This window comes from Lygodium microphyllum, chromosome 20 (assembly GCF_053477565.2).
Source record: "Lygodium microphyllum isolate KBCC chromosome 20, Lygodium_microphyllum_v1.1.10, whole genome shotgun sequence".
NCBI classification, from domain to species: Eukaryota; Viridiplantae; Streptophyta; class Polypodiopsida; order Schizaeales; family Lygodiaceae; genus Lygodium; species Lygodium microphyllum.
Window position 1 is genome coordinate 101,724,854 of NC_141154.1, and position 25,205 is coordinate 101,750,058.

The window sequence follows — 25,205 nt, forward strand, 5'->3', positions numbered from 1 at the left end:
CGCCTCCATGGGTGGTGGATGTGGAGGCTTGTGGTCCTACCCGATGGGACGAGTAGGGGGAGGGCTGCAAGGTGCTCTTCCAGGGGGCCGACGCTCGCCCTCCTCCTCCCGCTACCGTGGCTGTGTCTCAAGGGCTGATTGCGGCCCCCCTGCTGTCTCCCTCTATATCGTCTCTGGACCCGTGTAAAACCATCAACGTCCACCTGCAGGCCTATCGACAGAGCTGCCTTGGCTCTAAAGCGCGTACAATCTATTACCCGATGCCCAAAGTCATAGCAACGCAGACACTGCCCTGGCTGCCCAATCACAATAACCTGCTGCCTAAAAGAGTGTCCACTTGCCTCAATCTCCAGAAACTTTGGTATATTCTTTGTATTTTTCACTGCCACTTGTACATTTGGGACTCATGCAACTGTCACTACATCCACGAAGGATGCAAGAAGAATTGTGCTGAAGAGCTATTGGAAGCCCTCCACTAACTGGCGATACTCTACCGCCAATCCGAGGAAGAGTAAGGTGACCAGATATCTGAGAAACCTATTATGGAGCGCGAATGCCTCCACTGTGAAGCCACTGTACCATGAAACCATGTAAATGACCCCCATTGGTGGAAGCATTGGATGAGCTATCCACTAGCTCACGCGCTGCGTCTGCAGAGGTGAGTCGAACCATGAAAATCCCTTGACCATGAGAACTGCCTCCGCGATCTGCACTATGCCAATGCGCAGCGTGGAGTGAAGCCAATCTCGAAGCTCGGCCCTAAATGGGGAGTATCCTATGACCACCAAAGATCGTTGTTTCTTTCAGCTCCAACTCTGTGGCACGGACGGCTAAGAATTGTTTCTCAGAGAGGACAATGCGCAATGTGTTTCACTTGGGGGCACTCGCAGAATGCACCAGTGTCTGACCAGAGGTTTCCATTGCGCATCCCTGCTGAGAACCTGCCAATCACGCTACTGTGCGACTGGGGGGGGGGGGGGGGGGGGGGGGGGGCGCCACGGCGATGGTGAGGAGGGGGAAAATGCTTTTTTCTTACAGTGGGGGAGGTGTTGGACACCACTGAAGGCCAGCTCACAACGGGCACAAGGCGGGTGTTGGGCTTGCCGGACAGGGCCAGGGCCGCAAAGCGAAAGAAGCGGGGATCAGGGCGGAGGAGGAGGCAGAGGGTCAGGCCGGGGGAAAAGCTGGCACAGGACAACAAACGGGCAAACAGGGCAGAAGGAGGGGGGGGGGGGGGGGGGGGGTGTAGGCAGGGCAGTAGGCAAGACATCACATATTACAAGCTGTGTAAACAATTGTGCGCTTGCTGCCATAGCCAAAACAAGTTGCTGTTTGTTGAGGCAAGGCTGCAAGTTTCATTTTCATTTTTTGACATCAGCCTTAGCTGTACATTATAGTGTTCTTGCACTATCACATCACTGATACCTTTTCCAAGTTTGTGTGGTCATTTACTAACTTACACCTGCTGCATTTCAGTTTGAGGCTAAATCAGTGTGTGGATCATCACCTTGGTCAATTTTCAGAGGGACTTCCAGTCTAGTGTAAGCCTAAGGTGAAGCAAGAATGTTTCCATCAGCTCAGAAGTATATTATAGCAATCTCATAATGCCTCATGGATGCACTCTTTGCTGTATTTTGTGCTGAGATCATAATGCCTCATGGATGCACTCTTTACTGTATTTTGTGCCGAGGTCAGAAAGGCTATTTTTGCATGTGGATGATGAACCTAATCACATTTTAGGTTTGACCAACTTGGTTGTGCATGATTCAATAAACACTCGGGTGGATGCAATTGTGCTAGACAGCTTGTTTCCTGGATCTAGGCACATGGATCTAGGCTCAGTCTCTCTGCCCTGCTAACATGCCAGCCTCAGCTAAAGACTTTGGTGGGTTTGAGACGATACTATAATGCCTCATGGATGCACTCTTTGCTGTATTTTGTGCTAAGGTCAAAATGCTTCATGGATGCACTCTTTACTGTATCTTGTGTTGAGGTCAGAATAGCTGGTTTGCACATGGATGATGAACCTAATCACATTTTAGGTATGACCAACTTGGTTGTGCATGATTCAATAAGCACCTTAGGTGGATGCAAGTGTGCTATACAGCTTGTTTCCTGGATCTAGGCTCAGTCTCTCTGCTCTGCTAGAACACCAACCTCAGCTAAAGACTTTGGTGGGTTTGAGACCAATACTATAGTTGGCTTCATTCTAATCTGCTCTCTTAATTTATTCAGATTAAATAAGTAATCACATTGCTGTTTACAAGTTACATGAAGTGTACATTGAAAGTGTAAGCTCAAATTCTTTGACCTGATAAATGAGCTATAGCTTGAGGTCCTTTTGCTAAATGGATAATAGCTTGAGGCCACTTTCCTTATGTGTTGCTTTCTTTAAATCGCGTCTAAACTACAAGGCATGCCATGCTCAAAAAACAAGAGGATTAATGCATGGCATGCTGCAAAAAGAAGAGATCGCTATAAAGGGAGGGAATAATTGAACACCTAAGCAAAAAATACACTCTGAAAACTTGCAACAGTAGCATGAGAGTATTTGATCAAACGACAACAGCTGTCTAGAAGAAACCACCAGTATCCAGCATTCACCACTTCCATTGGCATGTATAACAAGCTCAATCAAGCATTGAATATTAATGAGGAGTGATAACTCACCATCCCTGCAAACATGCACCCAAGACTCCACATGTCCAGAGAATAGTCATAATCTTGCAAATCTACCAAAAGTTCGGGGCCTTTGAAGTATCTACAATTCAATTTGAATAATTGCATCATGATTCAGCAACATAGATATTTATATCAAAACAACAGAAAGCACAATCTGGATGTAGAAAGCAACCTTGAAGCTACTCGAACATTGTACTCCTTAGCAGGATGATAGAACTCTGCAAGCCCCCAATCAATGAGGCGCAACTTCTTTTGCTCATGGTCAATCATGACATTATGTGGCTTCACATCTCTATGCATAATTCCTTGAGAATGGCAGTAGTCAAGTGCCTGCGGCATATTTAATTGATTAAAAAACTTCCTTCAAACCAATCCAAAACACCATATAAGGACAAGACTAGAGATATGGAGTTATGCTTTGGCACTTCATCTGCCACATCTTCCACAAGTGTTTAAGGAAACTGTTGAAAACATTAGTTCTTGCACAAGTAAAAAGATGGCCATGAGAATTATTTCTGCTATCCTCTTAGCTTTACCTGCCTCTATTTTGGTGCAGGTCCAATATGTGTCAAGGACTTAAAGGAACCTCCAAAAAACGCCACATAATTGCAAAGCAACCTTAAACTATGAACAATGAACAATTAAATGGTCAAGCATGTAGGTTGACATGTGCAAACTATCCAATACATACTTGTATCCATTGTGTTGTGTGTGTGCATGCACAACTATTCATATTTGTACATAGGTGTAGGTAAAGGACATATTACCTACACATTGGGTAGGTACGTAGGTCAGTAGACATACTTACATACCCACATGTACATAAACAAATGCATTATGCACCCTCTCAAACGTAGGAGTTTGCATCTCAGCTCAAAACTCCAAAGCACCAATCTACTAAGTATCACCTCTTAGGGAAAGACTAGCACCAAATGAAACATCCCCCTAGGATCCAACCTGCACATGAGACAAGACACAAGCCATACCCATAATAAAAGGGACTAGACATCAGACTCGCCTCCCAGCCATAGAGCCAAACACGCTCAAACTCTAGCATAGGAGCTAGGGTTGGCATCCCATGCAACCAGCCCACATTATCCCAGTGTGCAGATGCGTCAATCAACAGGCCAAAAGTTTGAGAGTGGTCATCACACAATGAATGTGCACAATAGAGCCTTGAATTCTATAAATAGGACTCGGCTGCCCTAACCCCTTGGTGTCCTTGGTGCATTCACACTAAGTCACTTTGTGACCATTGTGACCAATGCTACTAACGTCCATACGGATGTCCAAGGACATAACACCAAACTTTGCATTTGTATTCACAAGGCTTGCACTATGTTAGCGAATATAGTCAATTCATGTGTAAATTTGCATGTCCAAGTGGGCTGGCACATTTCTTTTCACTATGATGTGTTCACCGAATTTTAGGCACCTATTGTATGGCTGATTGGTAGAATTTATGCTCACCGACTTGTATTTTAATGGCCCCAAATTTATCACCAACCTGTAGCCTATTTATAGGCCGGCACTCCCTCCTCTAGATAGTATACTCTTCATACTTCCATAGCAAGTTCCCTTGGAGAGAGGGAGCCAGTGTCAATGCCCACAGAACCAGTGACTCACTTTGTTTCCGTACTACCTCAAGTCTTGGTATATGGATTCCATTTCCCGGTTTGGGACCACTCGAGGTTGCAAATGGCCTAGCTAATTTAATTTTGGATGGGCACATTTAATTTTGGGCAAGGTCAAAAGGGCTGAAGTTAATTTTTAGAATTATTTAATTCTAAAAGTTAATGTAATAACTGGATAATGCTGAAAATGTTTTCAAAAGGCTGCCACTTGGCAAAAACGTCCATGTAAACTAAAAAAACGTTTTTTGGGGCTACGTCTAAGTCATTCAAGAGTTTTTCAGCCTATGGGAGAGAAAGAGAGGAAGCTATTAGTTTGATTCTCTCACACTGGGTAACCTTCTAAAGACCAAGACAACAAAAACCAATTAGTTTGGGGCAAGTGATGGCAATTTTGAAGCCTACAAGAGTTGGAGACAGCACTTTCTAGCATGACAACTCCTAGGACAATTAATAGGCAACAAACATACAAAAGGGTTTCTCCGCGAAGAATCTTTTGAATTTTCTCTCTAGCATTTTCTTTATCACGAGGGCATGAAATTTTGAGAGGCTTTAATCTTGCTAATAACATTTGATTAAGTTACTAATCAAATGTGCAAGGTTGTTTAGCACATGTGATGCATATGGCAATTATTTTATGGTAACAAGCTAAGGACCCCAAGGATGCAGTGGACGTCAAAGGCAAAAGTTGTGATAAGTTATGCCAGTTGCGCTTTAGGAGTCAATTGGTGTCAATTTTGACCCTAGGACAATTATTTGGCCAATAAGTGTCGGTAATGACACTAGGGACTAGCATTAATTAATTAATTAATACCAATCTAAGGGTTAACGGAGGTTCGGAACCACTCCAAGTTGCAAATGGCCTAGCCAATTTAATTATGGATGGGCACATTTAATTTTGTGCAGGGTCAGAAGGGCCGGATTTAATTTTTAGGATAATTTGATTCTAAAAATTAATTAAATGACTCAATAATGCTGAAACATAGGTTTAGAAGGCTGTCACTTTGCAAGACTGCCCTTGCAAATTGAGAAAACGTTTTTAGGGGCTGGCTCTTAGCCATTCAGTTAGTTTACAGCTTTTTTTTGGGGGGGGAAGAGAGAGAGAGAGAGCTAGCTACTAGTCCATTTCCTGATCAGAGAACAGCAATTTGCTACATAAGACAACCATCTAGGCACCTCAACAAGCAAGGGACAATAGGGAGTCACCTTCCAGGCACTGACAATACCATTGCTGATTAGGTGACAACATTTTGGAGGTGCGTGGTAGCAGGTGACTACATTAAATGCAGACTAGAGCAGGCAATAGGTAGAAATTAGGATTTTCTCAAAAAGAAAATCAGATTTCTCCCTCATCTTAGCTTTCTCTCACCTGCTCCAACCCATTCTCATGAGATCTCAATAATTTTAAGCAATTTTAAGCAAATCACAACCGAATATGGTGGACAGCAAAGCAGAGAGATCCTTGCCGTAAACCCTAATTTTTGCAGAAAATTAGGGTTTCGCAACCACCTTAGGACCCATGCCAATTGGTGAAGATATCTACGTACATTGAATTCAGCACCTAAAATTTGTGTAATTGTTAAGGAATTTAGTTGCCAACCAATCCATTGTGAATTGGGGCAACATTTGGCTAGTTGGTGGTTCCATTTGTGCAAGTCTTGGGTGAAAAATCAAGAAACAATTGGCCGGAATTAATTGCTAATTGTTGCTACACCAAAAGGGGCTTTTTGGAATAGCAAAGGAGATTGTGAATCTCAGCTTATACTCATTTCATTAGCGATCAAGTTAAAGAAATACTGAAAGGGGTGCCAATTTTGGGGCCAACAAGGTAGCCAATGTCCTAGATTATTAAGGTAATTTGTGCATTTCAAGTTATGTTCATTTTCTTATTGTTGTAATTAAGTGCTTACCACCCTTTCCAAGAAGGAAGGTTGGTTTCCCTCTCACCTATTCCAGCCCATTCTCAAGAGATCATAGCATTTCTCGACCATTTGGAGCATATCTCAACCATATTTGCTGGACATTTGGGAGATTTCTATTGTAAACCCTACATATCTACACTAGCCACCTCAAGACCCATGCCAACAAGAGAAGGCATCATACACTCAAATGACTACCTAAAATTTGTGAATTATCGGGGATTTTAGATGCCAAGCCATCCATTGTAAATTTGGGGCAGCATTTGGCCAATTGGGGTTTAATTTTGAGCAAGTCCTACATGAAATTCAAGGGGCATTTGGCACAATTTATTTGCTAATTGTTGGAACAACAAAGGGCTTTTGGATTAGAAAAGAAGATCGTGGAATCTTAGCTTGTATTCAATCCATTTGGGAATTGAAGTTAAAGAAATTCCAAAGGGACACCAATTTAGGGGCCAACAACATGTCCAATGTCCAAGATTAGTAAGGTAAATGTGCATTCCAATTTATGTTTATTTACTGATTGCTGTAATTAAATGCTTGATCAAGGAATTACCACCCTCTGCAAGATGGAAGGCTGGTTCCAATCGGCCCTGCATTTTCCACATTTTGTGTTTTGTAGGTTGGGTAAATGGTCTTTAGGTATATATGCCTTCCTATTTGTTGGATGTAATCATCATTCTCAGGCTGTGTTTAATTAGATTTTATCCTTTTGCAATGGTCATCTTGTCTTTTTGATTCATTACTCATCTTTAGAGAGGGTTTTTGTGTATCCTATTGTCGTGTTTTTTTCACTACATTCTAGTTACTATTGATCCATTCTCTATGTGTTTTCTTTATTGCAATTTGCTTGAACTCTTGAAGCTCTTGTGAGTTTGCATTCTTGGCACACATCTATCTCTCAATATTCCTTGCCTCTATTTATCTTCTATGTGTCTGCCACTATGAGATCCGCATGATGCCAACATTGTTTACTCATCTACAAGTGTTCTATTGGAGACGTGTTATGTTCACATTCAAGGTTTAGTGAGGATGCTCTTTCTTTGTGCTTTAAATGTTCCAACTTCCGCAAGGGGTAACATATGAAAGAAGAAGAAGATGTTTCAATGATATTATTGTGGCAAGAAGGGACATCTCCGGAAGGACTACAAGACATTACCAGCTTTGCAAAAGGAGAAGGCATGGACAGTGACGAAGGGTGATGACTCTATCGACGATTCTTCCTCATCTACAAGCTCACGTTCAGGCTCCGACCATGCGGCCCCAGCAATGGCTGCAAGGGCCTCCCTTCAAGCTTGCTAGTACAGGTGATACAGGTCATTCCTCACAACCCTCAAGTGCCAAAGAGGGAGTGAGACAATAGTGCGATGGAACAATCGGGCCTCATCTATACTTTCATACAAATTCACAAGATCCAAAGTCCGGTTTCCTTTATGCATCAACTAGAGTCTAGCACTTAGAAATCTTGGAGCTGGGAATGATATCGAGGTTCATGGTGAGTTGCTTGATAGAGAGCGGGATTGGCTCCTAGCATGAGTTCACATGAAGGGACACTTTCGCAGTCTGACTGAAGAAGCAGAATCCATGGTCATGTATGCATTGCGGCATTGCTAACAAAATGGTCACGTGTGCTACTTTAGAGGCATTGTTGATAGACATAGTTACTATGATTCCTCTCCATTTTTCAAAGTTGGTATGATCGACATCAACATCAAGGTCTCTCCAAGGAACTTTGGTGGTGTTGAGCTAAAACACACTTTACAGCTAATTATCATTTTTTAACAAGCCCAAAACACACTTAATTCACGAAAAACACAAATTTGGTGTGCGGTTCGAGAGGGTTTCAATGGTCCCCCAAAACCCTAATTTTTTGGGGCAGCCTTCATCATCTATAAATAGACAAGCTGCCCACCATTAAGCCTTATCCTTTTGTGCAGGTTTCTCACTCTACAGTGCAAATTTCAGCCATCAACCACCTACCATCTACTGTCCAGCATCTCTGATGGACATCACTCTTCGACATTGCATTGCTCTGCCCTTGGGCATTTTGTACACTCTTACATTCATTTACAATATTCATTCACTTCAGAGTTTTTTCTCTTTGTGTTTGTCTATGTGTTTGAGTTTCGAGTTTTTGCGTTTTGCGTTTTGCATTTTGCGTTTTGCGTTTAGGGTTTGAGTTTTGCTTATTGTCTCTGTCTGAGTCTTTGTGTTTGTCTTAGTTGTACATGTGTTTCCTCCTCAGTGCAAACCCTAGCATATCTTCAAATGGTATCAAAGCCAGTGCTCTTCTAAAGAGTATCCTACAGTGATTGTGGAGGCTAGTCTTTGTGCACAACTCACACGCAACTCAATTCTAACTCATAAAGCCTCACGCACCTTCTTCTTCGGATCCTATGACACCCTATCAAGCTTCTCCATGATTGGAGGCTCTAAGAAGGCATTATGGTCTCAAGGAGGAGGTAGGTACACCTTCATCATTACCATCTTCTTCTTCTTGTTTTGGTCACCTTACAGATGAAGAGTTTGAGAAGTACTTGTGCATCACGTACACTTCGATTTACACTCTTCCAATGAGTGCTACTATTCCGTTTGGACCATTGGTGAGATTTGCCATCTCCCTGATCTTGGAGGAATCACGACATTCGATGTATCTGGCGATCCATCTCCTTCATCACAACCAAGCCTTGTGTCAGGTTTGTATAACCCTTTTGAGTCGTATGAGCCAAAACCCTCTTCTGGTTTTCCTTTTGGTATGTAGGATCTAGATGGTTTCCAATGTGTTAACTTTAATAAAGGAGACACTCGAAGAAAATACCCTTCATCAAATATATCTATGCTATCTATTTCATTTGAGTAACTAAACCACACTTTCAACTCCCTCCCATCCACCACTATCTTCTCCACATTCTAATCTACTCACATCCTCATTCCAAAATCTTGGATTACATTCCACTTCCGCTCAAAGAACACTAGGGGTTGGATCTTCCATCTCCACTCCTAAGACCTTCTCATTCTTCCTCCCACCATCTACCTACCCTCCATTCAATCCATCTCTTGGTGCATCATTGGGGGGAATGCCACCCTTTAACAATGTATCTTCCACCTACCTCCACTTTACGACACCCTTCCACTCTGGGACGCCTATGATGGGCATCCTTCTCACTACCCTCACACACTCACAAACCCCCCCCCCCAACACAATCTTTTAAATGCAAGGATATCCATCCTCTGCTTATGGACTGTCGTCACACAAACCTTGGGTCAAGACTACACAGGGATTTCCATCAACTGCTCCCCGTGTCCCTATCCCTCCATCATGGGCTCCACAAGCAATTACCATGCCCATACCCAATCCACCATTGCCCACATTTGGATCCGCTATGCACACTTCTCGTATACATGGAAGGCACTCTAGGATTCCTTCCCAAGTATACTCCGCTCCCCCACCCTATCTACCCTATCCACCTTACCCCCATTACACACCTCCATCTCCTAACACTACCACTCTTGTTGCAACAGCCAAAAATGCCTTGGCAGATAAGACACTCTAACAGGTTAAATTTCACCACTTAGTCAAACTTCATGAAACAAGTGCTCAAATCTCAAGGACTTTGGGACCTCATCATTGGTACCGAGCCGGACCCTCGATTAGCTCACCCTCATCGCATCCATCAATCAATGGAGAGCCCACAATGCCATAGCCAATGTTGAGTTAATGCAAGTGTTGCTTCCTCAGTTTCACTCTTAATTATACATAAGTGGCTTTGTATGGAAGATATAAGAAAAGATGTATACTCTAGAAGCTCTATGAGAGATGCCCAGAATCCCATAAGCATAGTGAGAAAGAGTGGTACCATCCAAAAGCTATATAAGCATGTACTTGACACTCATTTCAATGCAATGCTATCGTACTTTGTACTACAGTCTGTGTTATTGTCACGTCTAACTTGAGATCGTGTTTATGAGTCCAAGGCTCAAGCATTCAATCTTGGAACCTAATTCACTCAAGTAACAGTTAGTGTCATTTGTCCATGTTGCAATGATTCTAGTCACCACTTTCCAACCTCCATAACTGCAGCCATGCTCAAGATCCATGTTTTCTCACATGGTATCAGAGCCATGATGGGCATGATCTAGCTTCCCTCACTGTTTCTTAGTCTCTCGCAACCTCTGCCCAACTCAGATCAAGCACATGAGTTCATCTTCCACTCAAATCACAAGTTTCCTGTTTGGTAGCCATAGCTAGCCTGCACCCATCAGCATTGGAGCCTCCAAATCTCTCATCCTAAGCGGTATCTCTTCAGGGTTCCTTATAGAGATATCTCTTTAACGTTTGGACACAACTTCCCATAGCAAAAATTCTTCACATTGGGTATTGTGTCAACCAACATTGCGAAAATTTCAAGTCGTTGTCTCTGCGTATGTCAATACTAGTCGTACTGCTGTCGTCGCCTACACAGTCCAACATTTCGCATGCGAGTATAGGGCAATTCAAGCTCACTATATGCACCACCTTCTCATCAAATATCTCGCTGAATGGTCCACTCATCAGCTGCTGCAGTAGAATTATCAAGCACCTATGGGAACCCTAGAGCAAGGATCCATAGCGATCAACATCAAGCTCTTCAAGAAAGTGTCTATTGACACTCCACTAGTGTTATTTGGCACTACTTCTTGTGTTCTTGGGGCACTCAAGAGCAACTCACTTTCTGGTATTATCTCAGCTATTTAAAGTTCATTCTCTGTAATATTTTATTGTGGAAATTTCAAATTGATAAAACCCCTTGTAAGCCTCATTGTACGAGACTAGACACTGCCTTGAGCATTTGCTCAATGGTAAGACCTTCCTGTGCCTTTAAAAGGGAGATGTTTTATACACAAATGTCAAGAAAATCCAATGCCATTGTAATGCCAAGTCATTTTAGTGAACATCATCATACAGCCACCACTGATCCAAAGCTCCAAACTCTATGTATCCAAGCCCAATGTCATAATGTGCTGTCAAGCAATGCATTCCAGCAAGTCCCAAAGCTATCCAAAGAGAAATATATCTGTCTTGCAAAGCTGAATGGAATCCCCAAATCTATGTATCCCAAGGTTTATGTCATGTCAAGCTACATCAATGTACCAAATTATATCTATCATTGAGCAGAAAGATTGTGTCAAGAAAACTGGAGAAAAATACACATACCACACATCAACAAAAGGGATAAAGAGCACAACAAAGGAAAAGAGCTTGAAGACAAAGAAGACCAAGAAGATCAAGAAGATCAAGCAAAAGACTGGAGGGTGTCAAAGAAGCATAACGAAGATAAAGAATATACTTTCCATCACTGACAACAAAAACCTTATCATAGTGGATCTTGTCTTTCCTTAGTGGATTCTTATTCCCATAGTGGATGTAAAAACCCTTGCCAAGATGTAAAGTTTCAAGCCTTAACTTGACTAGGCTGCCAAAGAGCTAGTCTCTTGGTCCATGTTTACATGCAGGGGGGGCAAAAGCCAGCAAGCGTAGAGACTCATCATTTGAGGGGGGTTGTTGAGAAATCAAATGATGTATGCCCATAGAGGCTGAATGTATGCCCAAAGGCTGGATGAATGCCCAAAAGAGGCTGGCCCATATAGTAGCTTTGTATGGAAGATATAAGAAAAGATGTATGCTCTAGAAGCTCTATGAGAGATGCCCAAAATCCCATAAGCACAGTGATGAAGAGTGGTACTATCCAAAAGCTATATAAGCATGTACTTGACACTCATTTCAATGCAATGCTATTGTACTTTGCACTACACTCTATGTCATTGTCACGTTCTACTTGAGATTGTGTTTATGAGTCCAAGCATTCAATCTTGGAACCTATTTCACTCAAGTAATAGTTAGTTTCATTTGTCCATGTTGCAATGATTCTAGTCACTACTTTCCAACCTCCATAACTGCAACCATGCTCAAGATCCATGTTTTCTCACAAGCTTGCACCAATCCTTTCTGAGCTGGAGACAGAAGATGCGCATCGTTTCTTTCATGGTTCCATCTACTTGGAGTTTGTAGTGACAGGTGAGGCACGAAGATCGAGACGGTTAGTCTTTACGCGCAACGGAGAGGCAGAGAGAGAGAGAGAGAGCAGATCAGAGAGTCTGCACGTTTGTAGGTACAATGACGAAGGTACCACTTTATGTTTTTAGATAGATATATATGTGTAAGTACAAGTACTAAGCGTGTGTTCACACCCAAGCACATTTAAAGGCAAAAAACCTTTATTCCCAATAACCTCCCACCTAAAGGCAATGTGCCTTAAGAGGAGAAAAGAATCAGCTAAGTCTAGGTATATACAAAGCTGAAATACATATATCTATCCAACTCCCATCATCTGTCAGCAATGAGCAAACCGCTCTACTGAAAGACCCTTCATGAGAAGATCTGCAAGGTTATCATCTGTATGCACTTTGACAAGCTCAATGCTCTTGCTGTCAAGTACATCTCTAATGAAGTGGTACTTCACCTATATGTGCTTTGTCTTTGCACAAAAGATAGGATTCCATGCTAGCATGATAGCACTCTGACTATCACAGTGGAGAACGGATAACTCTATGATACCAAGCTCTCCCACTAGACGTGAAAGCCATAAAGCTTCCTTGCATGCCTCAGTGGCAGCCACATACTCTGTCTCTATAGTAGACAATGCAACACACTTTTGTAGACTAGAGATCCAAAAGACTGCTCCTCCTATGAAAGTAAATACATACCCAGAATTGAACTTCCTGCAATCCGCATGACCAACATAATCTGCATCCGTAAAGCCAACAACAGATGCCTTCTGCTTCCCAAAGCAGATGCACAACTCCTTTGTGCCTTTGAGGTATCTCATAATACCTTTCACTACATCCCAATGCTTCTTGCCACGGTTTGCCATGTATCTACTAACCACTCTCACTGCAATGGCAATGTCAGGACATGTAGCAACCATAGCATACATCAAACTACCAACAGCTAAAGCATATAGTATCTTGGCCATTTCAGTCTTCTCATCATCAGATGTAGGGCTATTCTCTGCACTGAGTTTCACATATGGAGGGAATGGAACCCCAATTGTTTTCCCCCCCTCCATATTGAAACGCTACAAAACCTTGGAGATATACTCCTACTGAGATAGATAGCGTGATCTTTTTTACCTATCTCTTTGAGTATTCGCATCCCCAGAATGTGATTTGCATGACTTTGCTTCAATGAGTCCAAGGCATGAGTATCCCTGTCACCAATCAGCATGTCATCAACATACAAAACCAAGATAATGAGGCTGCCATCTGCAGCCTTCTTGGTGTACAAGCAGTGATCCACTTGACTTCTATGAAAGCCTTGAGACTACATTAATATATCAAACTTATGATATCATTCTCTTGGTGCTTGTTTCAGCCCATACAAACTCCTTTTGAGTTTACATACCATTTTTTCTTTCCCTTGTTCAACAAACCTTTCAGGCTGCTGCATATATATGTCTTTATGCAGATCACCATGTAAAAACGCAGTCTTTACATCCATCTGTATGAGCTCCATATCCTCAATTGCAACCAAGCCCAAAATGGTTCTCGATGTAGTCATCTTGACTACAGGAGAGAAAATCTCATCAAAGTCAATTCCATGCTTCTGCTTATACCCCTTTGCAACCAATCTTGCTTTGTACTTTGGTGAGGAACCAAAAGTGACCATCTTGTAAACCCATTTGCATGGAAGGTTTTTCTGTCCTTTAGGCAATTGCACCAAGTCCCAAGTGCCATTTTTTTCAAGAGATTCCATCTCTGACAACATGGCTTTATACCATTTCTTGTTGTCATGTATGTCCATTGCTTCCTTGAAGCAAGACGGTTCACCACAGTCTGTCAACATGACATAATCAGCCACATTAATTGCACCAGGAACAAACTTGTCAGGTTGTCTAGTAGTCTTAGGCGATCTCCTAACCCAATGGTCATTGTTTGCTAGCTGTTCCTGCAAATTTCCATTTTCAGCATGCTATCCTGGCATTTCAGCCTACAAATTAACATTAGCAGCTTGCTAACCTGGCTATTCCTACACATGTAATGGCTCATTTTCATGGGCAATAGCTGGCTGATCATTTCCAGCATCATTTTCTGCATTTACAGGTTCATTTACAGCAGGTATTTGCTGCTGTAGAGCGAGCACATTTTGCTGTCCAAAAGGTATTTCTTCCCGGAATACAATCCTACGGACCTCCTCAATCTTTTCGTATTGTTTATGCATGCGATCTTCCCGGAAGATAATGCCATTGCTGCGTACTACTTTCCTTTTCTCGGGATCCCACAATTTATACCCCATTTCACCCTCGTCACCATATCCTAGGAAAATGCATTTACAGGACTTTGGCTCAAGTTTGATGCATTTTTCTTTACGAATGTACACAAAAGCCTCACAGCCAAACACTTTCACATGAGCATATGAAGGTGGCTTGCCCGACCACGCTTCTTGAGGGAAACCCCCCTCCCTAAAAAACCTGTTTGGTAACCGATTAATTAAGTGAACGGTTGTCATAACAGCCTCTACCCAAAAACCATGGGGTAATGCAACATGAGACAGCATCATACGAACCTTATCATGTATGGTCCGATTCATACGCTCTGCAACTCCATTTTGGAGTGGATTATGAGGGGCAGTGAGCTCCCTCTTTATCCCTTTGCTATCACAAAATGCCTGAAAGGCCTTGGACATATATTCCCCACCATTGTCAGAGCGAAGACACTTAAGTGTCTTATCTTTCTGATTTTCAGCCAATGCCAAGAATTTTTTAAACTTGTCTAGCACTTCATCCTTGCTACGAATAGGGTAAACCCATGCCTTCTGTGTAGCATCATCAACAAAGGTGACAAAATATTTATTTTCCCCTAAAGATAATCCTGGCATTTGACATACATCTAAATGTACTAACTCTAGAGAAGAAGACTTCAAAGAAAGAGACTTTTTATGAGACGTCTGTGCATGTTTGCCATAAATACAATGATCACAGTGCTCAAAATCAACATAATGAAAACAAGGCAAGAAACCCAAACGAGAAAGCACTTTCATTTATGTTTGACTCATGTGTCCGCCACAAAGAAACGCTTGGCTACTCGGCCACGGCAACAACATGGCCAGTACACTAGATACATGAAGTGGATACAAAGTATCACTCTTGTAACCTTTGGCAATCACTCTAGATCCCTTACAGATCTTCCATTTTCCATCACCAAAGGTGATATGAAAACCATCATCATCTAGCTGCCCTGTGCTAATCAAGCTCTTCTTGAGCTGAGGTACATGCCATACATGCTGAAGTGTAAAGACAAAGCCATGCTGAAACTGTAACTGCACACTGCCAATACCTGCAATCTCACATGCATAGTTGTCCCCAAGATGGGCAACACCATGTCGACCCCCTATATAGGCAGAGAACCACTCACGATGAGAGGTGACATGAAAAGAAACACCTGAATCGAGAATCCAGGTATGCATGTTATCATTTGTATCTGCAAGTAAAGCATGTGCACCAAAGTGTGAAGAGACAAAGAGTACGTCACTCTCACTATCACTCTCATGAGTAACTACGTTCACCTCTTCAATTTTTACACTGCTCTTCTTAGGCTGGCGGTTCTTCTTCTCTTCCTTGCTATCATCTGTCTTCTTGCCTTTTCCTTTCTCTTTCTTCCATTTATAGCAATCACGTTTAAAGTGACCCTTTTTGCCACAATGATGACATTCAACATCTTTGCCACATGATTTACTACGTCCCTTGCTATCATATTTGCCCTTTTGTTGTGATCTGCCCCTAGTATGCAAAGCACTAGAAGACTTGCTGGATGCATTTTTCTGCCGATTCATTACTTCCATAAGTAGAGCACTCTCTACATCAACATACAAAAGGATCACATTAGAATTACTCATAGCAGTCTTGAATGTATCCCAACTCTCTGGTAGAGTCCAAAGCAAAAAAGTAGCCTTAAATTCCTCATCAATCATGAACTTCAAGGCAACCAACTGGTAGAAAATGGAGTTAAACTCACTCAAGTAAGTAGACATTATTGTATCCTCTTTCATACGCAAATCCATAAGCTTTTTCAACCAATACACTTTGCTTGCAGCACTCTTCTGCGCATACAGTTCTTCCAGTCGAGTCCATATAGCATATGCAGAATCCAAACCTTCAATGTTAAACAGCAAGGCATTAAAAATTGATAGCTCTATGGTTGAGCGTGCAAGCTCATTTAACTCATCCCAATCATCTTGTTCCATATCTGCGGGCTTTGCCCCTTGTGTTTTGATCGGCTTTGCCTGCTTCTTTTGCAACAGGATATTATAGCACTGCTTTTGCCAAACTGCAAAGTTATGTGCTCCTTCAAGCTTCTTTATGTGCATTAGATTAATGCTGTCATTGCTGCCAGCCATGATTCTCAGCCCAAAAGTGACCAAAAAACAGCAAATGCAGGCCCAAAACTATCACGAGTGACCAAGGTACAAACAAGTACCAACCAGCAATAAATGACCACGCGAAGGCACAAATTTCACATCTGTAATTAAATTTTCAAAAGCACCAAACCATGTGCTACAGAATTCCACAACTGATTACAGCTGTTCCAAGGGCATATGCATCACATTACATGAAAAATCCCAAATTTTAGCTGCAATTTCTGTTGTACATGTACCCACGGGCATAAAATTTGACACAGACGGTCAAAAGCCCCAAAATTTTTGTGCTCAAAGCATCAACCACACATCTGCATTTTCTCTGTCATGCATAGACCAGGCCAATCTTGCCAAAATAGAACAATTTCAGCAAAACCCCCAAATTTTACCTAGTGTTGATGTCCAAATTGCATGGAATTCAACGTGCATGTACATAAAATGACCAAATGCTGCACAGATTTTGCACAAACTGCAAAAGCCCCAAAGTGCACGGGGTCCAATGTGCATCAATGTTGAGAAATTCAGTAAATTTCAGCCCAATTTGTGCGAAACCCCGTCAAGAAAGGGGTAGAAGCTGATGTTTGGGGGGGGGGGGGGGGGTTTCCGTCGACCCGTGCCGTGCAAATCGCCGCATGGTCGCCAATGAAGTCGTCCGTGATGGTCGCACTGGCGCTTGCTGGTCCACGCTCGACCAGTCGCCTGGTCCTACCCGTGTCGTTTGGTCGATCTGCAACTGCTGCCATTGCTCCCGCTGGACACATTACTAGGTTTTTGGCACCACATGGAGATGGACATCCTCAAGCTTCTTTTCCTTCAACATCGACATCCAGGTTGAGAGGGGGTTCCTACCCTTGTTGGTGTTCTCCAAGTTTTAGCACTTGTCTTTGACATCAGCCTTTTCCCCCTGTTGTATCTTCACCTATGCATTGCATGATTTCATCATCTTTGTACTAGGATATTTGGGCAAGTGAGCAAGGTCCAAGTGACACCTGCTGCATGAGCATTCTTCGACATGTAGTATACTATGCATCCCATTGTGCAAAGCACCACTAGACGAATCCTAAGCTATTTCCATTGGTAGCTTATACCACCATTCTTCTTCACATGATACTTCATCACCTTTCTCTCATCATCGACATCCTCAAGTGGTTGGGTAAGCTTGTACTATTTTGTGATGTGTTGGGTGTACCATCCCTACTCCCATCTTCTAAGTTCTGGGTCACTATTACTTAATCGACCGCCACCCCTAAAATTAACTTTTCATTTTTTAGAAAACCCAAAAAAAGGTTCAATGTGGTTCCATCCGCCTTTGTTGAGTTTGGTAGGCCTCTGGGCAGCTGATGAGCACCCTTTGTACGATGCCCTGTCCTCTCTGGGGTGACTACCTGGACTCCCTTGACAAGATAACCATCGCCTCTGTAGTCTTAGTAGCCCACTAGGAACCGACGTGCATCCTTTGTCCAATGCCCTAGCTGCTTTAGGGTGGGACGCCTTGGGGTAAACATTACCAGCCTTCTCTTTTAGGGTCATTTTTGGACTCGAGGAGCTATTGAGCTAAAACACACTTTTAAACACACCCAAAACATACTTAATTAATGAAAAAACGCAAATTTGGTGCATGGTTCGAGCGAGTTTCAATGGTCCCCCAAAACCCAAATTTTTTTCGACATCTTTCATCATCCATAAATAGACCCTTCACCATCTGCTACTATCCAACCATCACCGACTACAGCCCATCGCTATCCAGCCCTAGGCAACCTATTTTCAGCCATCATCTTGTTGTTTGGAGGTCTCCATCTGCTATGCCATCATAGCATCTAATCAACCTACGTTTTCAGTATTTAGTGCCACATGACAAACTGCTGCTATCTCTCCCACCAAGCGACTACTGCAATATCTGTGTTTTTGTTGTCCAACAAGCCTTCTACATCAACAAACACCTCTCATGTTGTTGCCTCAGTTCCCTGACACTCTGGTGATCAGCGTTTGATGTTTCCCGCACTCCAACTAATGGCCACAGCACTTGGGATCCGTCTCCGATGGACGTTACTCTCTAACACTGCATTGCTCTACCCTTGGGCATTTTGTACACTCTTACATTGTTTACAACATTCATTCACTTCACAGTTTCTTCTCTCTGTATTTGTCTCTATGTTTGAGTTTTGAGTTTTTGCATTTAGGGTTTGAGTTTTACTTGTTCTCTCTATTTGAGTCTTTGTGTTTCACTCTTGGTTATACATGTTGTGTTTCCTCAATGCAACCCTAGCATATCTTCGCAGTGGCCATTACACCCACAGCTTACATCCTCAAATGCTATGGGAGTGAGGAGATGATGAGCAGCAACCACAAGCTCTGGAGTGTGAAGAACAACAAGTCACAGCAACATGTAATAGTATAGGGCCTTGCAGCTGCAAAATGCAGCATGGAGGGCCAGCTGACTATCTATCAGAGCCAACACAAATGTTGAAAAGGAGCTCAGCAGCAAAGCACAAATGTTGATGTGGAAAACTACAACCCGAGAAGCAAGGCAACTTGTCTAGATAGCAAATGCAAAAGTGGGCTGCACCAAAAGATGCAAACACAAATGTGGATGACGTGGATGTGAGTGGGCAACAATCTCGAGCAGTATGGCGGGCTAGGCAACATCCCGCTAATAGTGGCGACAGCTCTAGGAGCAACGAGCGGCACCCAAACAACTCCAAATGGCAAAGCTCAAACCACTCCTACGAGTAGCATCCACCAAGTGCTAGACAAATGAAGAAGTAAAAATCAATCTGATGGAGAGAAGATGACTTAACATGTGGGAGAGAATGAATGACACTATGTGGAATGAGGGGAGTCAATGCCCTATTTGTAAGCACATGCAATCTCAAATGGCACCACAGAATGTGGGCGCACAGCTCTTTTTGGGGCTGTAAGTGCAAAACTAGAATAAATTAATGAAAAGATATATAGTTAATGAATGAGCTTCTCAACATATTGATGCAAGATGGGCATGCAGTAGCCTATGAAAGCAAGATTCTGCATGGAGCTAAAAAGAACTACTAGATCTATAAAACATATTATTGGCCATAATTCATCCCTTAGCCACTTAGGAGCACTATTTTCTAGGTGCTGAGTTTAAAATGCTCTTAGATCATCAGACTCGACAATTTTCTTACTCAAACTGAGAAATGAATGAGATGGACCAACTTTTTGTCTATGTCCCACTTTAAGATTATTCATGTGGATGGCAAAAAAAACATAGTGGATGATGGCATGAACACTACTTTGAAATGTTTATTCAACTTTCGTCTATAGACAAATGCACAATTAAAGATTGCCAATTCAGCCATATTAGACCTTTTAAAGTGCCATCATAAAAGAAATGAGAACAATATCCTTCATTGGTAGAGTTTACATATAACAACCCTACTCACATCACAACTAGTAAAGCATCTTCTTAGATTGTGGAAACAAAAAAGAAGGTACCACCCACTCTTCATACCAAAGAAAAGAATTGTGAGGTTGATAAGTTTGTGGAACTTTGGGATGAAGCTTATTGGAAAGTGAAGTACGCTCTTCAACGAACTCAAGAAAAGCTACAAAGAGCTACAAATCATCACAGCTGTTTATTAGCTATTGAACCTGGCGATTGGATTCTTTTGAGATTTTAAAAGCCATGGCTCAAGAATACGAGGGGAAAACAGTGCTATTACTCTAAGTAGGGCATGAGATAGCATGAACATCTTCAAACTCTAAAAAAGATTAATGTCGCTTATAACTTAAAGCTACTAGATCATAGGAGGATTCATAATGTTTTGCATTGTGCCTTCTATGACCTTTGAATGCTAGGTGCCCAAAGATGTTCCAAATGAGGACAAGCCAAGGTAAAAGAGTAAGATAAAGTTTGTTTCTCAAAGCAAATCCTGGCACATAAGGAAAGAAGGGTTCAAGTTAAAGTTATTTATCACTAGCTTGTGAAATTTACAAATTGTTCACCATTGGATGCAAAGTGAATGAAAGAAGGTAACTTGGCAAATTCATGCGAGATTTTGCAGCTGAAAGCCTTCGTTCCGTGGATGGATGGTAAATCCTTGATTACAACTTAATTACAGCAGCAAACAATAAATGCAAATCTGAAAATACAAATTGACCTACTAATCTTGGACAATGCACACCTGATTGGCCCCAAAATTAGTGCCCCTTTCAATATTTATTTAGCTTTATTGAAAAAGACGTTGATTTACAATGGGATTCTCCTGATACCCTTCGCAATCCAAACTCCCCTTGTTGTCCAAAGTGACCAGCAAGTCTTCAATCTATTTTGCTCCTTGATTCGCGCACTTAATTGGCCTTCTCCCACTTCATAGACGATGGAAATTCCCCAATTTCAATGGTTGGCTAGTCCTCCACCTGAATTTAGCTGAAATTCACCTTCAGTCCTTAAAAATCCAAGTCTTAGAGCTCCAATTTCTGGCACACTTCTCAGTGTTGCTACTAAACCCTCATTTATGCTATAAATTAGGGTTTACAGCAGACAAATTTGCAATTTCTCAACCTCCAAGGGTCCAAATATTGAGATCTTCGGGGCAAGGCTATGAAATGGCTAGGAGATGAGAGAACAGCTGTAGAGAGAGAAAGTTCAAAGTTTTGTCGCGAATAATGACTGAAAATCAATCAAATGCAACTACTGCCCTGCCACAACAGCATTAAATGCTGTCGCCTACAGCTAAGACATCCAAATCAATTGTCACCTTGTACCTGGATGCAATTGCCCAGCTGTGGAGGGTTCGAAACTGCAAATCGCCTCCTCAAAACTCACTCGTGACTGGCTGCAATGGCTAAAAATAGGCTGGCCATGGCTGGTCATAGCTCTCCCACATTTGCTACAGCAAGAATGATCTCATTTTTCCTCTTCTTCAGCATTTTACCAGCCTCCTCAAAACTTACTCGTGGTTGGCTGCAATGGCTGAAAATAGGGTGGCCATGGCTGCTCACAGCTCTCCTACATTTGCTACAGCAAGAATGATCTCGTTTTTTCTCTTCTTCACCCTTTACCAGCCTGTATGGGCAAGTTTGCCAAGTGGCAGCCTTCCCAAATGGTTTTTCCAACATTATTCATCATTAAATATTAATTTTCAACCTTTAATTACTAAAAATTAATCTAATAGTTATTTTGGTACCCAAAAAAATAATCTGATTGGCCAACAATTAAATTGGCTAGGCATCTTCCACTCCGGAGTCTCTTTGTGCTATCTTTGACCATTACATCGGTGTTAGGTACCATTAAACGCCACATCTCTACTGTCACTAACTTATACTTATGGCCAAATGAATAACCTAGGCCAACAATTGACACTAAATACCACCAAGTGCCTGTGCAACATAACTTATAGCAACTTTTGCCTTTGACATGCCATGATTTTCTCGGATCCCAGACTCGTAAATTTACTCTAACCCCAATTGCACTCCTCATGATAGCCCTCCCCCTTGAAATCCTTGTAATCAATAACTTGCCATGAGTTTCTTTCCTTCAAACATTTTCAAGATATACAAAAAATTACTATATTCATGATTTATTCTAAATCGTCCTTGATTACACTGCCAAATGCATCAAAAGCAAAGTACTACACTAGAATTTCCATAGGGCATCATAGTCAACACAACATTGCGCACCGTTGTTCAACCATTCCATATGCCCAACATATGCTGAAAATTACTAGCCAACATAACATAACATAAGACTCACAAAGAATCTCAAAATCATTGCTAGATTATCATGTAACATGTTCATTTCTCATGAGCTCAACTCGTCTGGCAAAACCAAACCATAGTATAGCAAAAACCAAGCGTAAACCATGGCTGAAACATCAATGGCATCATAAGACATGTTGCTGTCCACAAAACCAGCTGAATACCACTAAATATTAATGATCGTTTGCTGAAAAGCAACATTCGATAATCAGCCCTTGATGATCATTAACCGATGCTACACCAAGCATAACCAATGCCATACCAAGCATAATTGATTTCACACCGAGTATAACGGATGCAAATGTACAGTTTCGGAGCTGCACTAAAAACCATACCGATCTACATACCAAAAATAGTGACTGGTACACTGAATAGTGATCTCCTGGAAAGCATATTGTTCAGCTATAGTACCCTCAATGTACGTTGAATACATTCGAGATCCACTACTTCTAGAGTTGTCCATTACTGAGGAGCAGAGGTGCTAGCTCCCTTACAAGCATCGGGTAATACTCTGGACCTCTGCTCTACTAAACCTGATTGAGCCTTAACTAAAGTCGGCTCTAACCGGAAAGCATCAAGGTAAAGCTGCAACAACTGAGAATGGTATGCCAAGTCATCGTCCATCCATTTGACATCCATTGGTAAATAATTCTGAAACTTCACCAAGTACCTTCTGGAATCCTTACCCCTGATCTTCCTCTCTTTCTGTGCCAAAATCTGCTCTAGTACCAGTATTTCAACGAGCTCTTCAACCTTCGATTGAATTTCAACAGATACATCCTCTGGCACATTGGACATGAAAAGGTCTAAGCAAGCTCACATAAAAGGCATTGTGTATCCGCTAGTGTGGAGGCAATTTCAGCCTATAGCATGCATCATTGATCCTCTCCAACACTTGGAATGGCCCATAGTGTCTCATAGACAGCTTTGGATACAATCGCTCCTTGCCCTTCATCTTTTTCAACCGTGCCTTTTCAAATCGCAGCAATACATAATCACCCTCTACAAAGTGTAAAGCGCGCTTATGACGATCAACTGCTCTCTTTTGCTTATCCTGTGATCTTTGAAGCACATACTTAACCTTCTAGTAAGCTGCATCCATGCTTTCCACATAGTGATCAGCCTCAAAGATCTTATTTTTGGTGTGCAAAATAGGGGGTACTTTCTTACCACCCTCTACCACCTCAAAAGGAGCCTTACCAATGGAACTGCGCACTGTGTTGTATGCAACTCAACCAATGACAAATATTGTTCCCACTGTGCTTTGTGGTCTAATACATAGCATTTCGAAAGATCTAACGCTGTGGAATTTGCCTCCTCAAACTAGCCATCAATTTGTGGATGGAAGGATGAAGAGAATTTCAACGTTGTGCCCATGTTCTAAAACAATCCTTTCCAAAACAAACTTGTCATCCATGGGTTATGATCACTAATGATCGACTCTAGCATACCATGATACTTAAACACATGTTGCATAAAAAGCCATCCCATATAATCAACCTTTATCTTTTTCCTCACTGGAACGAAGTGGGTCTGCTTATTAAACCTGCATATGATAGTCCATATCCCATCATTCCTCGTAGGTGTGCGTGGAAGCTTAAAGATAAAATCCATAGCAATGCTTTGCCAAGGCCTATCAAGAATAGGCAAGGGCTACAATGAACCCGGCATCTTTTACCTATCATACTTAACTTTCTGGTATACTATACATCTCTTGACAAATTGCTCAACATCATGCCTCAAAGCTCGCCAATAAAAGAAGTGCTCAACTGCCTTAATTGTGGCATCGATACCCCTATGACCTGCATAAGGAGGAGCATGACTCTCAGTCATCACCTTGGCCCTCAACTGCTTTGTGACACACAGCCATCCATGCATCTTCAAAAAGCCCTCTCGAAGTACGAAATGATCATGCCTCTAGTCATTGCAAAGCTGATCATAGACATTTCCAAAGTCAGAATCAGCAACATATTGATCCTTCATGGCATCCAACTCAGTGTGATAAACCATACTGACAGCCAACAACTAAGATTTACGTGACAGCGCATCAACCACTATATTCTTTTTGCCATCTATGTACACAATCTGAAAGTGAAACATAGACAAAAAGTTTACCCACCGTATGTGCTTCTTAAATAACTCCATTTGAGTCAAAAGTAGCGCAAAGTCTGGTGGTCTGTCTGCACTGTGAAATCAATCCCTAAGAGATAGTGTTTCCATGTGGAAAGTGTGTGAATTACAGCCAAGTAAATAAGCTGTTACAGAAAGGGCTGCTTCAACCCAGTTCATCTCCATTTTGCTCTCCAGTCCTTCTAGTGTAGAAGAAAAATGGGTCATGGCGTATGTACATTGACTACCATGCTTTGAACAAAATCACAATAAAGAATAGATTTCCAATCCCTAGGATCAATGATATTTTGGATAGATTGCAAGCAACCATTTTCAGCCGGATAGATTTGAAAAGTGGCTATCATCAGATTCGGATTAAGCCTGAGGATGTATCCAAGACAGCCTTCCGAACATCTTTTGGTTTGTATAAGTTTCTTGTCATGCCATTTGGACTTATGAATGCTCCTGCCACGTTTAATAGAATGATGGATTGCATCTTTCGGCAACATATGAAATTTGTGGCCACTTTCTTTGATAGCATGATTGTCTTTTCGAAGAATGAGACGAAGCATCGCAAGCATTTGGCCATAGTATTCAATGAGATGTGTAGGCATCAATTGTTGATTAATGAGAAGAAAAGTGAATTCTTTTTGCATGAAATTCACTTTTTGGGCCACA

General features: G+C 41.9%; 1 protein-coding gene across 1 annotated transcript in view; it reads right to left on the reverse strand.

Moving 5' to 3' along the window:
• Positions 1-25,205, reverse strand: part of LOC148019175 (casein kinase II subunit alpha) — a 60,900-nt gene that overhangs the window by 27,316 nt on the left and 8,379 nt on the right. Inside the window, exons 4-5 of the mRNA XM_087660719.1 lie at positions 2,855-3,012; positions 2,671-2,761 (exon numbers count right to left, since the gene is read on the reverse strand). Of these exons, the coding sequence (XP_087516845.1) occupies positions 2,671-2,761; positions 2,855-3,012 (249 nt within the window). The remainder of the gene's footprint in view (positions 1-2,670; positions 2,762-2,854; positions 3,013-25,205) is intronic.